The sequence below is a fragment of the Stenella coeruleoalba genome (assembly GCF_951394435.1).
Source record: "Stenella coeruleoalba genome assembly, chromosome: 2".
NCBI lineage: Eukaryota > Metazoa > Chordata > Mammalia > Artiodactyla > Delphinidae > Stenella > Stenella coeruleoalba.
In genome coordinates this window covers 1,703,233-1,728,469 of record NC_137147.1, presented here as the reverse complement: position 1 = coordinate 1,728,469, position 25,237 = coordinate 1,703,233, and the positions used below count along the sequence as shown (strand labels likewise).

At 40.4% G+C, this 25,237-nt stretch overlaps 1 protein-coding gene across 8 annotated transcripts in view; it reads left to right on the top strand.

Moving 5' to 3' along the window:
• The window catches only part of MARK3 (microtubule affinity regulating kinase 3), a 108,281-nt gene that overhangs the window by 63,430 nt on the left and 19,614 nt on the right, over positions 1–25,237 (top strand). For 4 of the 8 annotated variants that reach the window (XM_079905770.1, XM_079905766.1, XM_079905765.1 and 1 more), the window contains exons 4-13: positions 2,992–3,040; positions 4,983–5,048; positions 9,728–9,798; positions 13,892–13,948; positions 16,500–16,736; positions 16,896–17,015; positions 17,247–17,346; positions 17,664–17,776; positions 18,344–18,497; positions 24,217–24,434. In XM_079905770.1, coding sequence (XP_079761896.1) covers positions 2,992–3,040; positions 4,983–5,048; positions 9,728–9,798; positions 13,892–13,948; positions 16,500–16,736; positions 16,896–17,015; positions 17,247–17,346; positions 17,664–17,776; positions 18,344–18,497; positions 24,217–24,434 — 1,185 coding nt within the window. Of the gene's footprint in view, positions 1–2,991; positions 3,041–4,982; positions 5,049–5,068; positions 6,241–9,727; positions 9,799–13,891; positions 13,949–16,499; positions 16,737–16,895; positions 17,016–17,246; positions 17,347–17,663; positions 17,777–18,343; positions 18,498–24,216; positions 24,435–25,237 lie in introns of those variants that run through there. The other 4 variants (XM_079905767.1, XM_079905769.1, XM_079905772.1 and 1 more) reach the window with 3 other exon arrangements.

Genomic DNA, 25,237 nt, shown 5'->3' with positions numbered 1-25,237 from the left:
GTATATGCAAATTGTCAACTTTTAAAACAATTCTGTGCCAGTACCCACCTGTTGCTCTGGGTTCTCTGTATTCCCAGCTTGTAATCTGTCGGTTGTTTTACTTGTACATTTCAAAGGTGGCTGCTTGGACTCGTGAGATGAGTGTGGATTCTGGAGTCAGACACCTCAGACTCTGGACTCCGGCACGTGTTAGCTGAGAGAACCTGATCGAGTTTCTTAACTTTCTTAGTCCTCCTCTCCTGTACATTGGAGATGACCGTAGTCACCTGACAGAGTTGTGAAAATTAAGTCAGAGAGGATCATAGACGTGAAGCATCTAGTGCTGAGCTTCAGACAGAGGTGACACTTGATCACTATTAGCTTCCTCTCCCCACCACCTTTGATTAACTTGGTATAGAGTTTATGAACTCATTTCTACCTGATGTATAATTCTGATAGAGGCAGATATGTAAAGTTATTTTGGTAATACCCTGACACTACCCTGCTAGGGAACCTTTGGCTATTCTTTCTACAGCGTAAGCTTGTACTATTCATCCTTCTATCTGGTGCCACTCACCTTTCCTCTGTTTTCACAGCGCAGCCCTTGGTGTGACCTCTGCTGTATGTAGCTCAGGGGGTTTCAAACTTCAGTGTGTTACCGGTAGTGTACTACTGCTCTCTAAAGATTACTCCAGAACTTAGCAACTTAGAACCGTGTGTCATCTCACGGTTTCTGTGAGTCATGTGTTTGGGAGTGACTTCATTGGATGGTTCTGGCTCAGGTGCTCTCAAGAGATTTTGGGTGAGAGCCACAGATGCAGCATCCAAAGATTTGATTGGGGCTGGTGTATCCACTTCGAAAAGGCCCTCTCCCCTGGCTCTTGTCTAGGGCCTGCAGTTCCTCACCAGCTGTGGGTATGAGTCCTCATTTCCTTGCCATCTGGGCCTGTCCATTGAGGTGCTCAGTGTGCTCACAACATGCAAGGAAGTGATCTGTGATGGGTTGGTCTCTTTAAATAGTCTTACTTGGTTGCACCTCCCTGTCTTTGCTCACATATATGGAGCACACATAGCCCATTTTCAACTGCATAAATCCGGTTACCTCCATGGTGCCCACTACCCCAGACATAAGTGAACTCTCCCTCCCTTGAATCCCTATAGTATTACATTTTTTTTTCCTGCTCTTTGGTTCTAATCACTTTAGCTCTGATGTTTTAGTGCTGCACTGCTAGTAGGGATTTAAAAAAACAATCGCTTTCATTTGACCTCTCTCGCCAGCAGAACTACGACAACCCTGTAATAGGCATTCTGCTGCTCAGGATTTCAAAGCAGTGTGGTCATTAGAATGCTAAGGAGCCTGGCTCAGACCACACTTCTTGGTAGTTAGTACTTTCCTGCAGGCATTTGTCAAACAAATGAGTTCCTGTTGTGGGCCAGGCTTGGTTTCAAGGATGCAGTAGTGAAGGGAAACAGACGTGCTCACTGTGGATGAGGACAAACACAACAGTGAACTGGTAAACAGAAGTGTATTATCACAACTTGAAAGACAGTCTAGGAAGGAAGTAAAAATTGCTATGATGTAAAACAAAGGAGACCTACTTAGATGAGGTTTTTAGAGAATCTGCCTGAGTCTTGAAGGATGAAAAGGAAAAAAGACTCTAAGGAAGGAAAGAGCTTAGTATGTTCTAATATCTGAGAGAAATCACGGTGGCTGGAGCTGAGGTTGGAGGGTAGGCAGAGGCTGCCATGGCCGTGGTCAGGGTTTCATTCTAAATGCAGTGTCCTAAGCTGTGTTAGTATGATATCCAACTTGGAGCTCTTCTAATTTAGCATTTGTAGAAATAACTGGGAGGTTCAAATTATAGCTACAAGTCCAACTATGATGGATTGGAAAAACGAGATTCCTGTGTTAGCTTGACAGAGGGAAATTAAGAAAGAACTCAAGCCTGAATGGTTGTCAGGGAGGCTGTCTTCTCATCTCAGAACAGAAAATGTGGGAATGACCACAACAGCAATAGGAAGTATTTATGTTGGAGATAAAAGTGCTCCTGCCTTTAGGGATGATCCAGTATTCTAGACAGGAATGCTCTTCATCTTGATCACATGTTTTTAAGCTCTGAGCTGTCTATAGGTCAGATACCATGCCTTTCAGCTGTTAGCTGCTGATTCAGTTCTAGATCAGACCTGGTGGACAAGGACAAACGCAGGGAGAGCCCCAACTTCCTTTTTCCATAGCCAGCGGCTGCTCGTTTCCCAAACCACGTTCCAGCCTTGCCTCCTGTAGGCTGTATAGTATACTGGGTGCTGGGAGACTAGTTCTGGCCATATTCCCCATGGAAAGATAGTAGGACCTTGGAAGATCTTTTCCTCTCTTTTTCTGGTTTCCATTTGTTTGCAGGAGGGTTGTATAAGATGACCTGTAAAATTCTGTTATTTTCTGAAATCTCATATTAGCCCAGGCCCTAATGCTGTGACCTGCCTCTGAACTCACAGCAGGTGTTTGTGCAACAATTTACTATTTCCCCTTATTCTGTGTGATGGGTAGTCAGCTTGAAGTGGTTTTATTCAAAATCTTATAGAATTACTTGGAATTATCATGATGCAGTTCATTGTGACTATACAAGTTTTGATTTGCAGAATTAGAACCCCTAGGTAGTTACTGAATCACACTAAGTCTAATCACAAACTATTCCTGTTTAAATCTGATTTCTGTGTTCAAGGTAGCAAAATATAATTCAGAGTATAATTCACAATAGCAAAGTATCATCCTCTTCTGGGACCTCTGCTTTTTTCGTAAGATAAAATTAAAGTATTTAGTATTAGGTAACAAAACTACTTCATAATTACCCTGGATTTCCATTTCTTAGATGTGGACTACTAAACATTATCCGTGAATCAATTATCTAAGAGAAAATTTATATTGCAACCATGGAATATAAATATATCTTCATTAAATATATATAATGTTTAATAACCTGTATTGGGGGAATTGTGTGTGTGTTTGTTTTTTAGCTCTTCAGAGAAGTAAGAATAATGAAGATTTTAAATCATCCAAACATAGGTACTTTCTGCTTTCTTAAATACTTTTGGGTCTAAATGCATTCTTGAAAGTATGTCATAAAGCTAAACATAATTCCAGGAGTGACAGGAGATTTCTTCCCTTCTCCCAGCCCAGGTACACTTTTAGAATATATATGTATATATATATTGATCATTTTTGTTAACTTTTTGAAATTACTAAGATAGGTTAAAAGATTAACGTAAAGCTTTAATTCAGTAGAAACACATGTAATCAGATTATAATTTTCTAATTTTTAATATATTAGAAAATGTCATAATTGTACTTAATTTATAGATAGAGAAGAGGGAATTATAGTAAGTTAGAGTTACGATTTTCAAAGGTGTAAAACTTTGTGCTCTAGCTGTGTTCCTAAGAAAATACTGGTATATTGAATCATATTTTTAAAGCAATAGGGAACTAGCTAGCCAACTCTGGATTTCAAATTCCAACTTCCCGCCAAAAAAATACTGCCAAGAACTAGCTAACTTAAACCTTTTTGTTTTGTTTTTTAATTACTTACGTTGTACCCTGATTAGAGTTCTCTATACTTACTACTAAATGACATCTTTGAAAATGTAAATTTCTAAAAAATTTAAATTCCCATTGGATTAAAATAGTTTACGCAAAAGAGCCAGTATTTGCATTGGAATTTTATTTTATTTTATTTATTTATTTTTTTTTTTTTTGGCCGGGCCACGTGGTTTGTAGGATCTTAGTTCCCTGACCAGGGATCGAACCCCAGCCCCCTGCAGTGGAAGCTAGGAGTCCTAACCACTGGACTGCCAGGGAATTCCCCTTGCATTGGAATTTTAGAAAGCTGTTATTTATATGTTGATGGTTTACCAGCATATATGCCTTAAATTTCTTTAAATAATTTTTCTTAACAGCCTGAACATATATCATCTTAAAAATGATCTGATACTTTTATTCACCAGTTCAACAAACACATCCAGTACTGTGTAAGGTACTTTATTTGATCTAATACTCTGTGTTAAAGCATCAGAAAATAACCCACAATATAAGAGATTAGCATTCTCCCTCCCTGCTCCCTTTTTTGCTAAATTTAATTGTAAAGTATGTATTACCAAAGTAGATACAGGAGATAGTGATTTGATAGCTTGAGAGAGTAACTTCAGTTTCATTTAAAATTTTTATATTTCTGATTGATTTGTTATGGTTTTATGAATTAGCAGTAATAGAAATATTATTTGTATCTGTAACAAGAGACTGCTATAGTAGTCACACTGACCCATTGAAAATAATTCTTTTTAAAAAGTTCTTTTCAATTATTTATAGTATAATCCCTTCTACTTTGCCATCTCTGGCTTTAGAATAGAAACAAAGGAACCTCCTTAGAAATTCCCTGGCAGTCCAGTGGTTAGGACTCCACACTGTCACTGCCAGGGGCTCAGGTTGGATCCCTGGTCGGGGAGCTAAGATCCTGCATGGCACAGCCAAAAAAAATAAATAAATAAAATAAAATACATCTTTAAGAAAAAGAAAAGAAACAAAAGGACCTTGTTCTCTGAGAATTGTGATGTTTCCCAAGCAATAGAAGTCTCAAGTGGAGTTATATGTATCCTTAAAGCCATAATGACAAGTGAATGGACTTGCACTTTTAGGAATAGAACAGATATAGACGTAATACAGGAGGATGAAACGAGAGCAGATACACTTCACTAGACTGCTGAGTGCATCCTGAAGTTACACCGTTTGAGCACCCAGAAACCATGTTTATTTTTATGGAATTCCATGTTTTTATAAAATCTTTTCTGCTGTTGTAATATATTATAAATTTTCCTAAAAGAATTTTTTTAGAGGGCCAGCTATTAAAATCTTTAACAGGAAAAAGTTACTTTTTGTAGTTATAGTTTATATGTACATAGTACTGTGCATATGGACATTTGTTTCTTTTTCTCCTGTATCTTCTCCCCTCCCCTAGTGAAGTTATTCGAAGTCATTGAAACTGACAAAACACTCTACCTAATCATGGAGTATGCCAGTGGAGGTAAGAAATTTATAAATTGTTTTTCTTTCTTTCTTCCCTTTTAGAAGAATACACAACCACACAGCCCACACGGATAATCGTTAAAGTTTCACTTAACATTCAGAATCATAATACACTAGAATGAGAATCAGGAAGGCTGATTCCTAGCAGTTCTGTGGGTTGCTATTAAGTGTTTCATTATTAGCATCATTAATTGATAATAAGCAAATACTTGGATTTTTTTTATTATGGTATAACATAAAATTTACTGTTTTAACCATTTCAAGTGTATAGTTCTGTGGCATTAAGTACATTCACATTGTTAACCATTATCATCCATCTTCAGAACTTTTTCATTTTCCCAGAATGAAACTCTGTCTCCATTAAACAGTAACTCCCCATCCTCCCTCCACCCAGCCCCTGGCAACCACCATTCTGCTTTCTTTCTGTATGAATTTGACTACTCTAGGGACCTCATATGAGTGGGATCATACAATATTTGTCCTTTTGTGACTTCCTGTTTCACTTAGCGTAATGTCCTTAAGGTTCATCCATTTAGTAGCCTGTGTCAGAATTGCTTTCCTTATCAAGGTTGAATAATATTCCATTGTGTGTATGTAGCACATTTTGTTTGTTCCAGTACTTGAATTTTCAAAACTGTCAGTGCATTAGCCTATTCGAAATAAATGTGTACTGCATGTTGGATGGATGTCTTTATCAGATTTTTGTCATTGGTGTCCATCATTTCCCAAGGCCAGAAATGGTGTTCACCGTGTTTATGGTTAGACTTCCCTAAAATAAAGATTAAGGACTGGTAATTATTTGCCTATAAGGTTGTATACATGTAGACAGTTTTATGAAATGAATGTATATCGCTGTTATCTTTTACAAAGATTTTTATTTTAGGGTTATTGTTGGGCTGTGCTTGTAGTTTTTGGACTGTGTGTGAGTTTTCATTGTTTGTGAAAGGCAGAAGCTTTCTTGTTTGTCTTTGTATGTTCCCTGTCTCTAGCATAGTGCCTGGCACATAGCAGATACTCAGCAAATAAGAATTGAACTGAATTAATGAAATTATAAACTACTGGAGACATACTCTATTTAACTCTACAGTATAGATTAAATTGTTTTGATTATAGTAGAGTTTTGTTTTGTTAGCACTTTGATCCAGGATGCAGAACCTGGAGACAGAAAGTTGAATCTCAGCCTCACTGTGGTGAGTTAACCATTAAATAAAAGATTGTAAACCTGTTGTGGGCAGAGCAGGCACACCCCTGGCACCACTTTTTCATACTTCTAATTCATAATTAGTTGTGTGCTTCATCTTTTAAATGTGTGGTTTGAGAATTTAGTTGGGATTTTCGCAGTTGAGCAGTAGGAAGAGCTGAAGGTTAATTGTAGAACCATAAGTCTATACGGAGTTTGAATGCTATCTACTCATCTTACGGTTCATAATCTTTTCATCTGTGTAGCCACTGCAGTGTACAAGTGCTTTTTTCTCTTACCTGGTCTCCTTTGACTTTCACAATGCCTCGGTGATGTGGCCAAGCAGTGAGCGATGGGCTTTTACCCTTGAGGAATTGGAGGCTGGGAAATCTCACTGTGGTCATGTTGCCAGGCCTGGAGCCCAGCCTTCCGACACCATATAGCCTCTACTGATTGGTCAGTCAGTCACGGCTTTCCGTTCCCATCTCTTTTAGGTACCAGGTCCTAGAGATTGCTCTGTGTAGGAGAAGTCAGAAACATCTGAGAATCTGAGAAGTGTCCATCCAGGATGAGGATGGACTCCAGAAAAGACAGACATGGAGTCGATCCAGCCAGTGCCTGTCATTGGCAGTGTGACCTCATAAGTTACATGTCTCTGAGCTTCTTACTGGGCATGGGAGCACAGCCCTCCTTTGAGGGCTCGGTGCCGTCGCTCAGCATTATAACAGCACTGATTGGTGGTGGTGGTGGTTTATTGGCTTGGGCCATTTGTTTTAATCAGCTCAACGAAGCACCATCTCCAGGGCAGCTGTTTTATTGTTGATACGTTTGCCATTTTGAACAACAAACGTTTCATTAAATTGGCTACCTAGGGACTTCCCTGGTGGTCCAGTGGGTAAGACTCCGTGCTCCCAATGCAGGGGGCCCAGGTTCCATCCCTGGTCGGGGAACTAGATCCCACATGCATGCCGCAGCTGAGAGTTCACATGCCGAAACTAAGAGTCTGCATGCCACAACCAAGAAGCCCGCATGCCGCAACTAAGACCCTACGCAGCCTAAATAAATAAATAAAATTTTTTAAAAAATGGTTACCTACTCCTCCCCAGCCTCGTATTTTTCAATTTGGTACAATCATGGAATTTTAGAATTGGAAGGAATCTTAGAAGTCATCCAGGGCAATTGCCTAATTTTTACAGATGAACCTAAAGCTCTGAATGGTTTTTCTATGCCAGTGGTTTCATCACTGGTTATAGTGGCAGGACCTGAACTAAAACCAACGGCTTTCTGAACTGTCCTGTCCAGTGTCCTTTCATCAACCACATGGGCCGTGACCTGGGCAGGGAGAGCCACTGTTTGCAATTTTTTCTCCTAATAAATAATAGCCTTGAGAGGTTTTCAATTCAGCTGCTTAATCTGAGTGTTAATGCATTTTTAATAAGGGGAAAAATAAGAGATCTGGGTTGTATTTCTGGTTTATAACTTAGTGACTGTGAGTGTATGGTTCCAAAATCTCTTAACAGGTTTATATTGCATTTGAATTTTAAAATATCTTCAAATTATATTGACAGACTTTGACTTTATCTGTGTGACTCTACAACTACTGGGCTTAATCCATTACGTTTTTCTAAAAAGTCAAAACTGTTCCATATGTTATGCACGCATCTTTGTTTTCACTTTTTAACCACTTGTTTTGATATAGTATATTATTCTGCAAATAGAAAGGTCATTCTCATAGAAAATACTGACATTTTACTGAGCTGACATTTAATTTTATAATTCATCACAGTTAAATGAATTGTGTAGTGTAAATTAAAAATAGGTAATTCCTTTTAAAAGATCATTAGGCAGTCAGTGATAACTTGAAAATATTTATACCCATTTATTATTTTAAAATTTATTCAAAGTTAGGGCTAAAAGTTTAAGTCAGAGATATTAATGTACAGTTCAGAATAACCTTTTCCTCAACAATATTTAAGTCCTGAAACTAAGCGTTTTTTAAGTATCAAAATATTTTAGTTAACTGTTGTCACTAAGCTGATGGAAATATTCTTTATTTGTATGAAGTAAATGTGATTTTTTTCCCAAACACATTTTATATCCAGTTTGCTAAATTAGTACTCTTTGTTGATTTCAGAGGTGTTTCTTTACTCCAAATTGATAAGCAATTGGCAGTACTGATAGGTTCCTTGAAATGTCACTTCTCTTCCCTGAGGAATTAATACTGTGTAAACTACCACCTAGACGTCCACCAGTGAGTTCTATTGGCTTTTCCTTTGCACTGTGTCCTGAATCTCCGCACTTGTCAGCACCACTGCCATTTCCCACTCTAGGCCCGGCCACCCTCTCTCTTGTCCTGAATATTGCGCTCGTCCCACTCGGTTTCCCGGTCCCTTCCTCAGCCCTAACCCTCTTCTCCCTCTAGCAGCCAGAAGCCAGTCATTTCATATTCTCCTCTGCTTCTCCTCTCACTTAGAACAGCACCCACAGGACTCTTCTTGTTCTCGCTTCTCCTATCATCTCTGTGCTCGTTCACTACCTCCCTTTTCCCTTGTTCACGCTTCTCCAGCCTCGTGGCCTCCTTGCTCTTGTCTCTGTCTAGAATCTTTCTCCCAGATAACTAGTGTCCACTCCCTCACAGTAGTCAGCACAATGCTTACACACACAAACACACTTCCTGTTTCTTTCCCCTGACTTTTCTCCACAGTACTTTTTATCATCTTCTATACTATATATTCATTTGTTTATTATCTGTCTACCCCCTCCTAGAGTGTAAACTCCATGAGGAAAAGGACTTTGCTTTGTTCACTGCTATGTTTCCCCAGAGCCTAGAACGGTTCTCAGCAGTTAGTAGACACTCAATAATTATTTGTTAAATGAATGAGTATATTCAGGAAATGCTTTTTTGTCATGGTCCTATAGTGAAGACATCTTTTAACACAAATCACTTAACCATTTTAACTTTCACTTTTCATTGCCAAGTTTTTATTAAAGCATACTGGAAACATAACCTTTAAAATAAAAGTTTTATAATTTAAACATGAGAATTTAATGTTAAGGCTTATCTTTAGCTTAAAAGATTTTATCTATAAACTTTGCCTATCGTTAAGGCTAAGTTAGTTCAGATTCCACATATTTCTGTTTATCTTCATACCTATATTTTAAAAATTAAAATTAGAGCGGGCTTCCCTGGTGGCGCAGTGGTTGAGAGTCCGCCTGCCGATGCAGGGGACACGGGTTCATGCCCCGGTCTGGGAAGATCCCACATGCCGTGGAGCGGCTGGGCCCGTGAGCTGTGGTTGCTGAGCCTGCGCGTCCGGAGCCTGTGCTCCGCAGCAGGAGAGGCCACAACAGTGAGAGGCCTGCGTACCGCAAAATAAATAAATAAAATTTAAAAAATTAAAATTAGAGCATCGCTAAAAGTGAAACATTTTCAGTTTATGGGAAAGTTAATGCTCAGAAGTAGGACTTCTGCTTACTTTTATTTCTCTCAATTATAGGTGAAGTGTTTGACTATTTGGTTGCACATGGAAGAATGAAGGAAAAAGAAGCAAGAGCTAAATTTAGACAGGTATGGATTGCTGCACCTTTAATTTATTGATTTAATATGTTTTCTTGCTTAAACCCTAAAGCAAACAAGTGTTTGTCTCTATAAATGTCATAAGGCCCATAGAATGGATCAGGGTTTGGCCATGCAGTTCAACACAACAAAAATTTATTAAGTGCTTTCATGCCTAAGGCACTGTGCTAGAGGCAACCATGGGTTCTAGTTCTAGCTTTGTAATTGAAATTTTAGTCCCACTCTTGTGGGTTTTTTTAGTCCCACTCTTAGCCTTAGTTTTTTGACAGTTGAGCCTTAAAAAACAAGAGCCTTGCAAACACTTGAGATTGCATTAAAGAAAACCATCCCCAAGTTTTAGCAAGAAGTGGCACAATCCCAAAATTCATTATTAGTTTTGTCTTATATAAGCCAAAACCAAACAGAACTTAACCTGTGAATTAATGGCTTACCTTTTTGCTTGCTTTACCACATGGCCTTAAAGAGACACTTATTTTAATAAATAGGTTTTAAGCATAAAGGTGACTTAACTCTCTAATAACAATTACTATTTATTGATTGATCATTACCTGCTAAATATTGGGATAAGTGTTTTACCTACGTTAATGTAAATCTTGGAGCAGCCTTGTGAGTAAAGAGTATTATGCCCATTTGCTAAAGATAAGGAAACTGAGGCACAGGAAGACTAAATAATTTGCCCAAAATTTGATGACTGGCAAGTAGGAAACCTACCACTGAGTCAGAGACAGGTCTAAAATTCTTAATCATTATGATGTGGTCTTACTTAGATTAGGAATCAGCAAACTCTTTCTGTAAAGTGCCAGATAGTAAATATTTTAGGCTTTGTAGGCCATACAGTCTGTTGCAGCTATTTAACTCTGCTGTAGTAGCACAGAAGCAGCTTAGACAATATGTGAATAAATACACTCATATGATTGTGTCCCAATGATACTTTATTTGCAAAAACAAGTGGTGGGCCAGATTGAGCCTACAGACCATAATTTACCCACCCCTGATTTAGATAAAGGAAGGAGCAGGTACTTTATTTCTTCTAAATTAACGCTGTCCTCCCATAGTTTTAAGTTCTGTATTTAAATGGCAGTATAGCCTCATTTCTCTCAGAACCTTTAAGTGTTTGTTTTATTAACATTTAAGGTTGTTAAGGTAGAAGTACAGATAGGAGTCTTTAAGGGTTTCACAGTATTTAGAAAGGCAAGTTTAACCAATTTTCAAGATTTCTCTTAACAGTTGCCTCTTTTGATTTGCTTAGTCTAGTGTTTACAGTTAAGGACTTACAAATAAATTTCTTAACTTTTGCTGTTGCTTAAATTTAATTTGATTTAAAAGTACCAATGGTACTTTGAATTAAAGCCTGTTAAATATCAAAGTTGAAATTGACTTTGGCCATCATTTAAATTCTCTGATCCTCAGTTTTTCTAGCTATAAAAAGAGGAAATTATACTTGATTAATTCTGAAATCCTTTCCAGTTCTGATATCATTTTATCCTGTGGTCTACGGAAGGAAGCTCAAATTTCTCTTTATTACAAAACAAGTCTGTTTGGCCCTTTCCATAACTGTACTCTTAATTTTTATAAATTGGCCACCTAAAAGTCAAGATTTTTTTGCTTCATAAAACTGAAATTCCTTCCCACTCGGATGAAGCTATCTGACTTGCAAATGTTTATGCAAATATGATTTATTGACTGTGAGGAAAAGGCCCTTGCCAGCCGGCAGCAGCAGGTTTGAGCCTGGACTTTCTCCAGGGAAGCAGTTCAGTGCTTAGACCTGTCCTCTCTTCTTCCATCTCCGCCCATCCCCCAGGTGGGGGTCTGACTTGTGAGGGATACTTGGACATTTATCACACATCTTCTTAATTCCCTGCAGAAATTCTGAAGCATTATTTGAGGGACCTGTTAGTTGGTCCAGGAAAGAGAGTTTATGTACTTGTACAATTGCTGGCTTGATTTACAGTGCTTACAATTAATGTAATCTTTTCTCCTGCCATAGTATTTCCTTAAGTCTACTTACTAAACCTGGAAGGATCAGGCATATTGGTGCTTCCACTTTTCTCTGTTTCTAATTGCCATGCCTTCCAAAAGTTTATGTCGTTATTTGATGAAATAAAAAGTTTTCCTATTTATTACAAAGAGAAAGGTATGCCACACACAAGAGTACACTATGCTTGATCTGTTTTCTGTCAAAAATAGGCCCTTCTTGCCATATTCATCAGCAGATGGCTTTCCCTCTTCCAATTTCCTTCCCCACTCTCATCCTTGTTACTGTTTATGCTGTTTTAATTTATGCTGGCTGAGCTCTCATTCTTTTCAAAGAGAGAGAAGAGATTCCTGGCTCCGTCTTCTTTCCTCAGCTCTTTCTGGGTGGGTTGCTGGTCTTGCTGCCTCTGTTCTTTCATGTGTTGCTGGAAGTGAATTAGGCGTGCATTCTTATTTCACCTGGGAAACATCTGGGTTGTCAGCCTTCTTTGGAAATAACTGCTTTTACCTTAAAAGCAGAAAGCAAAAAAGCAATAATTGAAAGTTGAGTACTTTCAGGTTATTGTGGCATCAGGTTAGCTTTGAGCTGTTTGGAGGTAAAAGAAGAGAAATTCTCTTTGAGAAAGGGTAGGACATTGTCAAATCTGGTTCGGAAGCAGAATTTGAAAATAACCTATGAGAGAAATCTCAATATGGGGGCTGGGTTGGGGGGAACAGGGAAAATTTGATCAGGCAGAAGTAAGATAAAATTTACCTATGTCCTTCCTAGGCAATAAACCTGTTACTTTGAGGGAAACAAATCTATCGCTATTTCACTTCCCCAATTTTCATGCTGACAATATAGAACGGCGTAATTGTTAACAGATGCTCTTAAAACTGATATTTTGGCATTGGAATTTGTGTACCTTTAGTTGATTATGAGTGGGCTGGTCTTCTGCATATGCACTTCACAAAGTATGAAGCTGCTTAGTGAAGCCTTGATTTTGGCATCATTCCCACCCTAACCCCAGCCCAGCTTATCCTTGCTGCTTATTCTGAACCAAAATGGCAACCAATAGAACAGCCCTCTCTGAGTTTTTGTGTCCAGTGCAGTTACATGCATGTTGCTTACAACAAAGTTGATGATGATTTGGAGAAACAAGCAGTATTTTCATTATAACACCAGTTTTGTAGATGTGTAATCATATATATTTAAATACACATATGTAATACCAAAGTAGAGACTAGAGGCGAACGCACCAGAATAACAGATGTCATCTCTATTTGCTGGTTATAAAAGCATATTCTTGTATGTACTTTTCTGTATTTCCTAAAGTTTTTATAATAAGGATAGAAAAGTTTTATAATTAGACAAAGAGACTTAAAAATTGCTAGTAAGTGTGAAATTTCAGTAGAGCAGTTACTTAACAGTGCCAATCAGGGAATTCCCTGGCAGTCCAGTGTTTGGGACTCTGCACTTTCACTGCCGAGGGCCCAGATTCAGTCCCTGCTTGGGGAACTAAGATCCCACAAGCTGCACAGCGCAGCCAAAAAAATAATAATAACAGCGCTAATCCCAGGAGTAATCAAAAGTTGACTAAATGAAAGCATATCATTTGCTGAGAGTAGGAGGGATTCTTACTGATAAAGCACATAATAGTTTCCATAGTTTGTAGTTCACATACACTACAACATTCATCCTTCCATTTTAAGGAAGAGGAAACTGGTCCTCAGAGAAGTGAAGTCATTTTTGCTGTTCTTGAACCTGCATTAGCCAAAAGGAAGAGAGTGTTGTAGGGACTGGCTGGGGAGAACCAACCTGGATAAACACCCAGCGCGGATAGTCCGTAACTGCCGGCTTGGTTTTGAGTTGACAACGTGGGCATGCAGAAGTTGCACCAGAGCCTTCTGATTCGGGGCAGGGCTCAAGAAGAGACTTTCTAGTTAAAATTAGAAAGAACAGAAGAACAGCCTCACTTAGCTCTTCTTGCACTCACTCTCAATCTCTCCAAATTGAAAAGTCCAAAGCATGAGAAAATTATATTTAGAGATCCACACAGACATTGAAGTGAGTGCTCACTGAGTAGTCTGCACCAGCGATGACTAATAACCTTGCATCTCTCCTGTCCAGATAGTGTCTGCAGTCCAGTACTGCCACCAAAAGCGGATCGTCCACAGAGACCTCAAGGTGAGTCATAATGCCCTTACTATTGTACACTTTCCTTGTGTGTGCTCAGTTCTCCCAGTGCTCATGACACAAAGGAGGCATAGATTAGACTGTGTTATTAAATAAAAAAAAAAAATCCTAAGATATATTTTACATTTCAGTTAAGGCAGCTCATAGTTGGTCTCTGGAGAAAAATCATCCTACCACCAAACAGATGGGGGCCTCCAGAAATGCACGCTCTCACCTGGACAGTGTCCTCAGTGCTGCCTGGCATCCTTTTCTGTTTTTCTAGTCAGCATTCTCTCCTGTTAACAGCAGCGTTATTTAAATGAGACCTACTTCACGGTTCTCCACCTCTGCCCACACTCCTGGCATAGGGTAAGGTTTCCTATTTCACAGAGAAAATAGAAACACCAGGCAGAGACTCCTTTCCCAGCTGCACCTGCATCCACCCTTAACCTTTCAGGATTTCCCTCTTGTTACAGGACAGCGGGGTGCCTCTGCTGTCCCTCCCTCTGTGTTCTGGGTCCTGTGTCCCTCCAGGGGGTGCTTCACTCTGTTTCCTCCCATCTCTCCCTTCTTCATCTGCCCTCTCTCTCTCTGCTGGCGTGTCACTAGCAGCATGTATAAAAACATGCTCAAGTTTATACCCTCTTTTACCAAAAAACCTCCCCACCCCGATTCCCCTTCCTGGTACACCCTTTTTTTCCTCTTCACCTTCACAGCTGTATTTCTCTAAACATTGTTTAGATTCTCTCTTAACTTGATATTCACTTATTCTCTCCCCTCACATAACTGTTATCAGTTTGCTTGTTCTCTGTTCACCCACCCTTGCTGCATTCACATCCACTCCAGTAGCTGCAGTGGCCACCTATATGTTGATGACCCCCAGATCCATTCCTGCAGCCAGAGCTCTCTTCTAGGATTTAGTGTCCAGCTGACAAAAGGACACCTTCACGTCAGCATCCCTCAGGTAGCTCGGGTTCAGCAAGTTCAACACCTAAACTCTTCCTTCCTAAACTTGAATTTTTATTTCTCATTGTGGTGACTGTCCTTCAGGTGCCTCTCTCTCCTTTACTCTGCCGTCCACTCAGACCCCAGGTCTTTTTGCTGCTGTTTCCTGAGTATCACTTGAGCTCACTCTTTTCTGTCCCCACTCACACTCTCCTAGTCCAGACCACCAGCATATCTCGTACCTGATTACTACACTAGCCTCTTGCCTGGTCTTCCCTGCTTCCAATTTTGCCTCTTTCTTCCATGTCTGTTTCCTACATTGTAACCAGAATGGTCCTTTAAAAACACAAATAAGATTGTCATTTCCCGGGCTTCCCTGGTGGCTCAGTGGTTGAGAGTCCGCCTGCCGATGTAGGGGATGCGGGTTCGTGCCCCGGTCCAGGAAGATGCCACATGCCGCGGAGCGGCTGGGCCCGTGAGCCATGGCCGCTGAGCCTGCGCGTCCGGAGCCTGTGCTCCGCGACGGGAGAGGCCACAACAGTGAGAGGCCCACGGATTGTCGTTTCCCGCTTGAATGACTTTTTCAGTGGCTTCCTGTTGCCCTTAGGTTACAAACCCAAACTTCTTGACTGCAAGTCACTTGGCTGGCCCTTTGTAATTCAGACATGGCCACATCCCCAGCTGTGTCTCTCTGCGTCTCTCTACCACACACTGCCTTTCAGTTTCTTGAGGAAAACGTGTTCTGTCTCAGCAGGGTTTTCACACTGTTTATTCTGCTTGAAATGCCTCCGGTTAACACACCCACTACTGTCAACTAATCTTCCAGGCAGTGGTTTTAGTTTCACCCCCTCTAGGAAGCCGTACCATACCTTTCAGTGCTGGGCCCATGACTCCCCACTTCTCTGTCACAGCAGTTAGGGCCAAGAGTGTAGCTGCTTATTTTTCTAAATTGTCAGCTTTTTGAGGGCAGGACCCTGTCTGTCTGTATATCCAGACACTAATATAACACCTGGTGTGTAATTGCCACGTGGTAAATGTTTGTTGAAACAAGTGGAAAAGACTGTGATCTCTATCTTGAATGAAGTTTTGGATGCTCCCTCCTCAATGATAGCCGTTATGCAGCTTACTTAGCAGTGTTTATGAAATGTGGCTCTCCACCTAAAGCAAGTATCTATTTTTTAAAAGCCCCTTATTCTTAAAAAGCTCTTTAAAGATTTTATTGATCGTGGACATTTGCTGCATAATTAGTGCTAGAATCAGTCTTTACAGTCGGGCCTCCATATCCCCGGGTTCTGCATCTGTGGCTAAGGAGGGCTGGCTGTACTATACTGTTTTGTATGATGATGGATTATGGTATCCACAGGGGGTCCTAGAACCAGTCCCCTAAGAAGACTGAGGGATGACTACAACCTCATATCTGTTACTGGTTATTAATGCTGAAAAATGAGGAATTCTGATTTAGCTCCTATTTTTTTTCTCTAGAAAGAATGTTTTCTTATTCATTAGGATATATTAACTTTACATCATTACAAAAAGCTTTTGTGAAATGCCTGATTCTATCACAGTTCTGATTATATTTTGGTTAAATTTCATTTTTGTCTTGGTGTTTTCCCTCTAGGCTGAAAATCTATTGTTAGATGCTGATATGAACATTAAAATAGCTGACTTTGGTTTTAGCAATGAATTTACTGTTGGCAGTAAACTGGATACGTTTTGTGGCAGTCCTCCGTATGCAGCCCCAGAGCTCTTCCAGGGCAAGAAATACGACGGGCCGGAAGTGGACGTGTGGAGCCTCGGAGTCATTCTTTACACTCTAGTCAGCGGGTCACTCCCCTTTGATGGACAGAATCTAAAGGTATAAGAAGTGGTTGCGTCCACGTTCTTCAGAAAGCTAAAAGGATTTTATAAAATGATAAGAGTTAATGTGTTAATGTTGTTGCAGTGGGGTTCTTTGAGTTCTTTTTTAACCTAAAAGTTGACTCACTAGTTTTCTTTCCTCTCTGCCTCCCCAAAGGAACTGAGAGAGAGAGTATTAAGAGGGAAATACAGAATCCCTTTCTACATGTCCACAGACTGTGAAAACCTTCTCAAACGTTTCCTGGTGCTAAATCCAATAAAACGAGGCACTCTAGAGGTAATCTCATAAGTGGAAATAAGGAACAACTTTGGAGCGTCTCTGAAGTATTTTTAGAACTTTGCTTGGTTTGTATGACGTATTGAATACTATCCGGGGGTAACATTGAGACATTTTTTAAAAGTTACCCTTTGAGCCATAATCGATGAAATGTTGAAAATAAACTTTCCTAAGTATTGTGATTATCAGAACGTTTCATTTTATGCTGCTAATGAACAGTTCACCTTTCAGCAAATCATGAAGGACAGGTGGATCAATGCAGGGCATGAGGAAGATGAACTAAAACCATTTGTTGAACCAGAACTGGACATCTCAGACCAGAAAAGAATAGGTAATTATTCTGTGCCTGCATGTTGGTGTGTGTACAAGTAGCATATTTCTGTTTTGATTCATATGTGTATGCCTAAAATGGGGATAATGGGAAGTTAAGTATAAGTTACATGAATCAGCTTATATGTTTTGTCATATTTAGGAACTTATCTGCAATTTCCTGTAATAGCACTCAGTAACTCAGAAATAAGCCAACTGCCCGTTTATGTTAGAAAATGTGTGATCTTTTGGGTCAAATAAAGGAAATTATTTTACCCTGTAACATAATGATTTCTTAACCAAACGAAACACATAAACTCTATTATACCCTTCTTTTAGATATTATGGTGGGAATGGGATATTCACAAGACGAAATTCAAGAATCTCTTAGTAAGATGAAATATGATGAAATCACAGCTACATACTTGTTGTTGGGGAGAAAATCTTCAGAGGTAAGAATAATCAGATAAAAACCTACAATATCCTTTTTGTGAATTATTAGCTCATGTAAACTTAGTTTTTTTTAGTGTGTATAACATTTGATAATATTTTTAAATTTACCTTTAAATAACTAATCTAAGTCCTATGACTATTATGAGATGCTGTTTTAACTTTAAGATAACCTTTAATAATTTGGCTTCCATTAGGTTAACCTATAGTCATTAGTAGTTTTTAAATAATGTAAAGTATCAGATGAAATAAATAGACCGTTTTAAGTTTTTTGAAAAAGCCTGGAAAGAAGAACATAAATATTTATCCTTGTGTGAGTTTTTCCAGCAGTCAGAAAAATACTTTTGCCTGAGTTTAGGGTTGTCTTTTTTTTTTTTTTTTTTTTTTGCGGTACGCGGGCCTCTCACTGTTGTGGCCTCTCCCATTGCGGTAGGGTTGTCATTTTTGTACACTGATTCTTCTCTCTCAGTGAACTACTTATGAGAGGTTTGTGTATTGTAAGTTTAGTTTCATAATAAACCATTTGGGCTCGTGTTGTGGTTTGCTCTGTTTTTCTCATTTTCTCTTAGCTGGATGCTAGTGATTCCAGTTCTAGCAGCAATCTTTCACTTGCTAAGGTTAGGCCAAGCAGTGACCTCAACAACAGTACTGGCCAGTCTCCTCACCACAAAGTCCAGAGAAGTGTTTCTTCAAGCCAGAAGCAGAGGCGGTACAGTGACCACGGTAAGTTTGAGACCATTCCAGTGTGTTCTCTCAGTCTCCCGTTAACCAAGAGGCCTCCTAACACTGGGAAGCATCCTTTTGCTTATGGACTACTGGGGTTGGATTTGCTTGCTTTCCCTTCTTGACATGTCTTTCAAAGCAGTCCTGCAGGTTCTGGCATATTTATCTCAAGGCTCTGATCTCCTTGGTACACTCAGTAAGCTTTTTTTCTTTTTTTTTTTTTTAAATTTATTTATTTATGGCTGCGTTGGGTCTTCGTTGTTGCACGCGGGCTTTGTCTAGTTGCACTGAGTGGGGGCTGCTCTTCGTTGCGGTGCACGGGCTTCTCATTGCGGTGGCTTCTCTTTGTTGCGGAGCACGGGCTCTAGGAGCACGAGCTTCTGTAGTTGTGGCTCGCAGGCTGTAGGGCACAGGCTCAGTAGTTATGGCGCACGGGTTTAGTTGCTCCGCAGCATGTGGGATCTTTCCGGACCAGGGATGGAAACCATGTCCCCTGCATTGGCAGGCGGATTCTTAACCACTGTGCCACCGGGGAAGTCCCTCAGTAGGCTTTTATTGGGTAAGGCCTGGCTGGGTAGAAGCCTGAGCCACATGTGACTGTTGAGCACTTGAACTGTGGAAACGATTTTCAGTTTTGTCTCAGTTAAATTTATAAAGCCCTGTGCAGCCAGTGGCTACCACATGGGACAGCACAGCCCTGGAAAATGTATAGTATCCCAGTTTTGCCTTAATTGGTTTAAATTTTTGACATGTGTCTTTCTCAGCCACACTCTAGCTGTTGTTGTGTCTAACCACCCTCACTCTTAAAAGTTTTCACCATAGAAGTGAATATTTCATGAGACTTAAGACTCTAAAGGATATGCTTACCAAACTTGACAGTTATTCTACCTTCAAGCCAGCCCCATTTGTTGGAATCCAGAGACTCTAGTAGGTGTGTGTTTATTCACATATTATTATTTCCTCTAATTCCAGCATGCAGGAACCGAATTTATGTTGGCCTGGTCTTAACTTTTAAAAATACATCCTCACATGGAACACCCATTCATCGCTTTGTTCAGTTCATTTCCCTTCTCTGGACTTTGTCCACCTCCGTTCTTTCACCTTGAGATGTGGCACTTAGAATTGCACAGAGTATTCCAGGTGTCTGTAGCTTTGGTTTTGTACCAAAAGTGATGACACTTTGGTTTCCATTTCTCTCCCTGCTGCTGCTGCCTCTCTATGTGGTTTGGGCCAAAGCAGCACATTGTACTGACACTGTCAGTAAACTGTCTATATGTCTGCTATTTTCTAGGGTGTAACTGAGAGCTCAGAACCTGTCTGATGCCAGGATTTGTGCAGGTGGCATTTGTAAACCAAGTGTCGATCTGGGTCTCTGTCTCTCGTGTTCATACTAGTTGCTTACGAGGAGGGGTTTTCTGTGTACTGCAGAGCAATTAGCAAAATGCCTACGTGTTGCTCTAAATCAACCAGTTTAAAGGAAATTGTTCCTAGATCCTGGAAGAAACCTGGTGGTGGAGTTTTCTCATGTCCCTTTCCCCAGCTCAGAAAATTTTAGAGCTAAAAAGAGGTCACCAAACCCCCATATTAGCAAAAAGGAAATAGGGCAAGAGAGCTCACCAGGTCTTCTGAGGTTAAATAGAAGTGGGAACGCCTGAGACAGACCCAGGATTCCTGGCCCCTGGTCCTATGGCTGTGTCCACTAACCCGCCCATTACCTCTTATAGTAGTGCTTTTATAATAATAATCATCCTTCTTTCTTGGAGCCTCTGATATTAAAAAGAAGTTCACAAAAGAACATTTCCAGATATTCTGTATATAGAAAATCACTGACCCAATTCCACATTCTTTGGGGATGAAGATAGTGGTCAGCAAAAAAAAAAAGATTTGATTATGCCTCTGGCACTGTTCATTTAAGTGCTGAAAATGAGATCGGTTCCAAATAATGAAATCTAGTAAAGCACATCCACTTGGTGCCAAGTGAAGGCAGGCAAGCCTGTAGACAGACCAACTCTTAGCTTGCCCTCCCACCCCATCTCATCTCTCCTCTTGTTCCCTCCCTCTGGATGCCAATGATTTATATCTGCCTGCTTCTGTAAAATCATAACTTAATTTTTATTTGTGTTTCTTAATTTCGGTCCCATGTATGAACCCCCCTGTATGTATGTACATTTTTTTCTAGGAAGGGTGATCTTCATCAGATTTTCAAGGGGTTCTTTTATTTAAAAAAAGAAAAAGAAAAGAAAGTGAAGAATCACTGTTCTGTTAACCAGTCACTGGTATTGGGGAGGTTGGTAGTGATCAGGAAAAAAAATAAATTTGCATCCATTTCTCACATCTTATACAAGGTTGGATTCCAATTGGAATAAAGGTGTAAATATAAAAAAAAGAAACTGGGACTTCCCTGGTGGTCCAGCAGTAAAGAATCTGCCTTCCAGTGCAGGGGACTCGGGTTTGATCCCTGGTCTGGGAACTAAGATCCCACACGCTGCAGGGCAACTAAGCCCGCATGCCACAACAACTGAGCCCACGTGCCTCAACAAGAGTGCGCTTGTGCCTGCGTGCCAATGTGCTCTGGAGCCCGCACGCCACAACAAAAGATCCTGCATGCTGTAACGAAGATCCCACGAGCCACAACTAAGACCCAACGCAGCCTAAAATAAAATACAAAATATATAAATTAATTAATTAAATAAAAATTATTTTTTTAAAAATCATATTTTGGGGAATTCCCCGGCGGTCCAGTGGTTAATTAGGACTCTAGGCACTTTCACTGTCGTGGCCCGGGTTCACTCCCTGGTCAGGGAACTAAGATCCTGCAAGCTGTGCGGTGTGGCCCAAAAGTAAAAAAAGAAGAAAAATCACATTTTTGCGTGATATATCCACACTACGGAGCACTACTCAGCAATAAAAAGGAATAAATTGGGCTTCCCTGGTGGCGCAGTGGTTGAGAGTCCACCTGCCGATGCAGGGGACGCGGATTCGTGCCCCGGTCCAGGAGGGTCGCACATGCTGCGGAGCGGCTGGGCCCGTGAGCCATGGCCGCTGAGCCTGCGCGTCCGGAGCCTGTGCTCCGCAACGGGAGAGGCCACAGCCGTGAGAGGCCTGCGTACCGCAAAAAAAAAAAAAAAAAAAAAAAAAAAGGAACAAATTATTGATAAATACAACAATTTGGATGGATCTCAAGGGAATTATGCTGAGTGGGGGGAGACAATCTCAAAAGGTTACATTGACTCCATTCACATAACATTCTTGAAATGACGGAATTACACAGATGAGAACAGATTGGCGGTTGCCAGGATTTAGGGAAGGGACTTGAGGTGGAAGATAGATGGCTGTGGCTGTGTTAGGGTCGCTCACAAGGTCCTTGAGATAGAACTGTTCTTCGTCTTGACTGGTGGTGATCGCGTGCATCTGCACATGTGATTAAAATGTGGAGAGCTGAATGCACACGCACATAACACACAGTGCAAGTAAGACAGGAGCAGTCTGAATGAATGAGGTCAGCGGCTTGTATCAGTAGCTGTTCCATGCACAGTCTCAGATCCTAAAATGAAAAAAAATCTTTTAATTTTCTAAATAGCAATAATAAATGTTTCAGAACAAATTGGTAGTAACCCTAAAGATTCAGAATGTCATTAGATGTATCATGATATTGAGAGGAAAGAAGTATTAAGGGTAGTATCACCCTGTACTTGGTTGATTCTTTGTTTTATATGTTAAAATTGCCAAACTGAGAACTTGATTGTTCTCCCATAAATCAAATCTTTGTTTACTTTTAATTCAGTTCCAAATAGAATTACCATTATTTATTTATTTACCACACCACGCAGCTTGTGGGATCTTAGCTCCCCAACCAGGGATCGAACCTGGGCCCTCAGCAGTGAAAGCACAGGGTCCTAACCACTGGACCACCAGGGAATTCCCTAGATTTACCATTTGGATTTTTGTCCTAGAAGTAGCTTTTCTGTACCCCACCCCATCCATTTTTTTTTAATAATTTATTTTTCTGTTGAAGTATAGTTGATTTACAGTGTTGTCTTAATTTCTACTATACAATAGAGTGACTCAGTTATACACATATATACATTCGTCTTCATATTCTTTTCCATTATGGTTTATCTCAGGATATTGAATATAATTCCCTGTACTATACAATGAGACCTGGTTGTTTATCCATTCTATATGTAGTAGTTTGCATCTACTAACCCCAAGCTCCCAGTCCCTCCCTCCCCTTCCCTCTTCCCCCTCCCATCCATTTTTTAATAGACCTAAAATATAAAGGCTTTTCTACCATAAATGATTAGCATTTGGTGCTGTTCCTTAAGATTACCACTGGACGTCATATATAATGAATATACTAGTTATCTCGTTCATTTCCATAATTCTTTGAACTCTGAATCTCCTGTGTCATCAGAGTCTCTAGGTGATTTACTGCAGGACATCAGTTAATTGCCCACCTGGGGTGTCCCTAGGCATCCTCCCCTTGGGAGGGGGTCTGACCGGGAACATCCACCCATGTCCTCCCTGTCACTTCCATGAGAAACATGCTTTCTTTTGCTCATACTGCCTCTCCTTGTCTACTCAAATTCCTGTTTACCTAGAAGATTATGAGTGCTTTAAAAAAGATGCAAGATAAAACTTCAAAAGAAAGAGCCTGTAAATCTGTACTGTTCTTTTCCAAAAGGTGACGGCATCTCTTATACAAAAAGGATGAAATTCACTCAGATGTATAGATACCAGGTGAACCAGTTCATTCTGCATGATGTGTATGCATCAAGTTAGTTTGATTATTTATCTGTCCAGCAACACCCCGTAAACATGTTTCAGAAAGACAACTATATAAGCCTATTAGTTAAAAAAAAAAAAAAACAACTTTAAAAACGTAGAATGGGGCTTCCCTGGTGGCGCAGTGGTTGAGAGTCCGCCTGCCGATGCAAGGGACTCGGGTTCGTGCCCTGGTCCGGGAAGATCCCACATGCCGCGAAGCGGCTGGGCGCGTGAGCCATGGCCGCTGAGCCTGCGCGTCCGGAGCCTGTGCTCTGCGGCGGAAGAGGCCACAACGGTGAGAGGCCCGCGTACCGCCAAAAAAAAAAAAAAAAAAAAAAAAAACGTAGAATGTTAGGGACTAATAAGTGAAATTTTAATATTGAATTCAGGACTTCCCTGGTGGTACAGTAGTTAAGAATCTGCCTGCAAAAAGGAATAAAAAACAACAAAAAAGAATCTGCCTGCCAATGCAGGGGACACGGGTTTGGGAAGATCCCACATGCCACAGAGCAACTAAGCCCATGCGGCACAAGTACTGAGCCTGCGCTCCAGAGCTCGTGAGCCACAACTACTGAAGTCCGTGCACCTAGAGGCCGTGCTGCACAACAAGACAAGCCACTGCAATGAGAAGCCCACACACCGCAACGAAGAGCAGCCCCTGCTCGCCACAACTAGAGAAAGCCCACGTGCAGCAATGAAGAGTCAACACAGCCAAAAATAAATATATATATATTTTTAAAGTGGTTAGGTAATTTAAAAAAAATAAAATAAAATTGAATTCATTGCATAGGGAAGACATTATACATGAATGGGAAGCATCTTAGAAGATTTTTACTGTCTTATATTCTCTTAGATGAATAGAAATCTTGGGTCATCTTATAAAGTGTTCATTTTCACAGGATAAAACATAAAACTATATTCTGACTTTTAAAAAGTGAACTCTGTATTTTAGCTGGACCAGCTATTCCTTCAGTTGTGGCGTATCCAAAAAGGAGTCAGACCAGCACTGCAGACGGCGACCTCAGAGAAGATGGAGTTCCCTCCCGGAAACCAGGCGGCAGTGCTGCTGGAGGAAAGGGAGTTGCTCCAGCCAGTCCCATGCTTGGGAGTGCAAGTAATCCCAACAAGGCAGATATTCCTGAACGCAAGAAGAGCTCCACCGTCCCTGGTGTAAGTATTGTTGGACTGTAGGTCAGGCTAGGGTTGTAGGATTGAAATGATAAGACATTTTGCTCCTGTGTGTTCATCTGCCTACAAAGCCCTACCCACTGGGCCACCAGGCACAGTCTCAGCCTGTAAGGATCACTTGCTCTGTTGCACGTATTTCTTGTTGAGCCGTATCCCACTGGATGAGTGATCAGATCCTTTATGTCAAGGGCTGTTTTTAGTTACTCCATAAACATCTGCTAAACTTCAGACTGTATCAGGTGCTGAGATATGGAAAGACGTCATAATCTAACAGAGGAAATGAATAAAACCAAATGGGGACAGTGCAGACAGGTGATGGCAAACAGCAACCTGATGGAGTCTGTACAGGGCACTGTGAGCTCTGACTGCCAGGGATTTGGTGTTTGCCCTGCATCTCAAAGGGCTCTATTGATACAGAGTGTTGACTGAGTCCTTACCATGTGCCAGGGACCATGCTGAGTGCTTTTTCATGTCTTAGCTAAATGTTAAGGTGAAGTAATTGAAGAAAAGTTAGGTAATTGTCTGAAGTTATACTGCTAAACCGAATCCGTCTCTTAGTCCCTGCCCTGAACAAAATCTCCCTAGGAAGTAGGTAGTATTTGTTAAATTGAATCTATTCAGTTTCAACAACTTCTTTGTGAATTGAAATGTGTTCTCTCTGACCTAACATAGTGATTATTATTCTTAGCACTCCAAAAGTAATTTTTTTCATGATTTGATGTTTGTATTTATTGTGAAATGATCTCTAAGTCTAATTAACATCCGTCACCATACACAGTTACAGA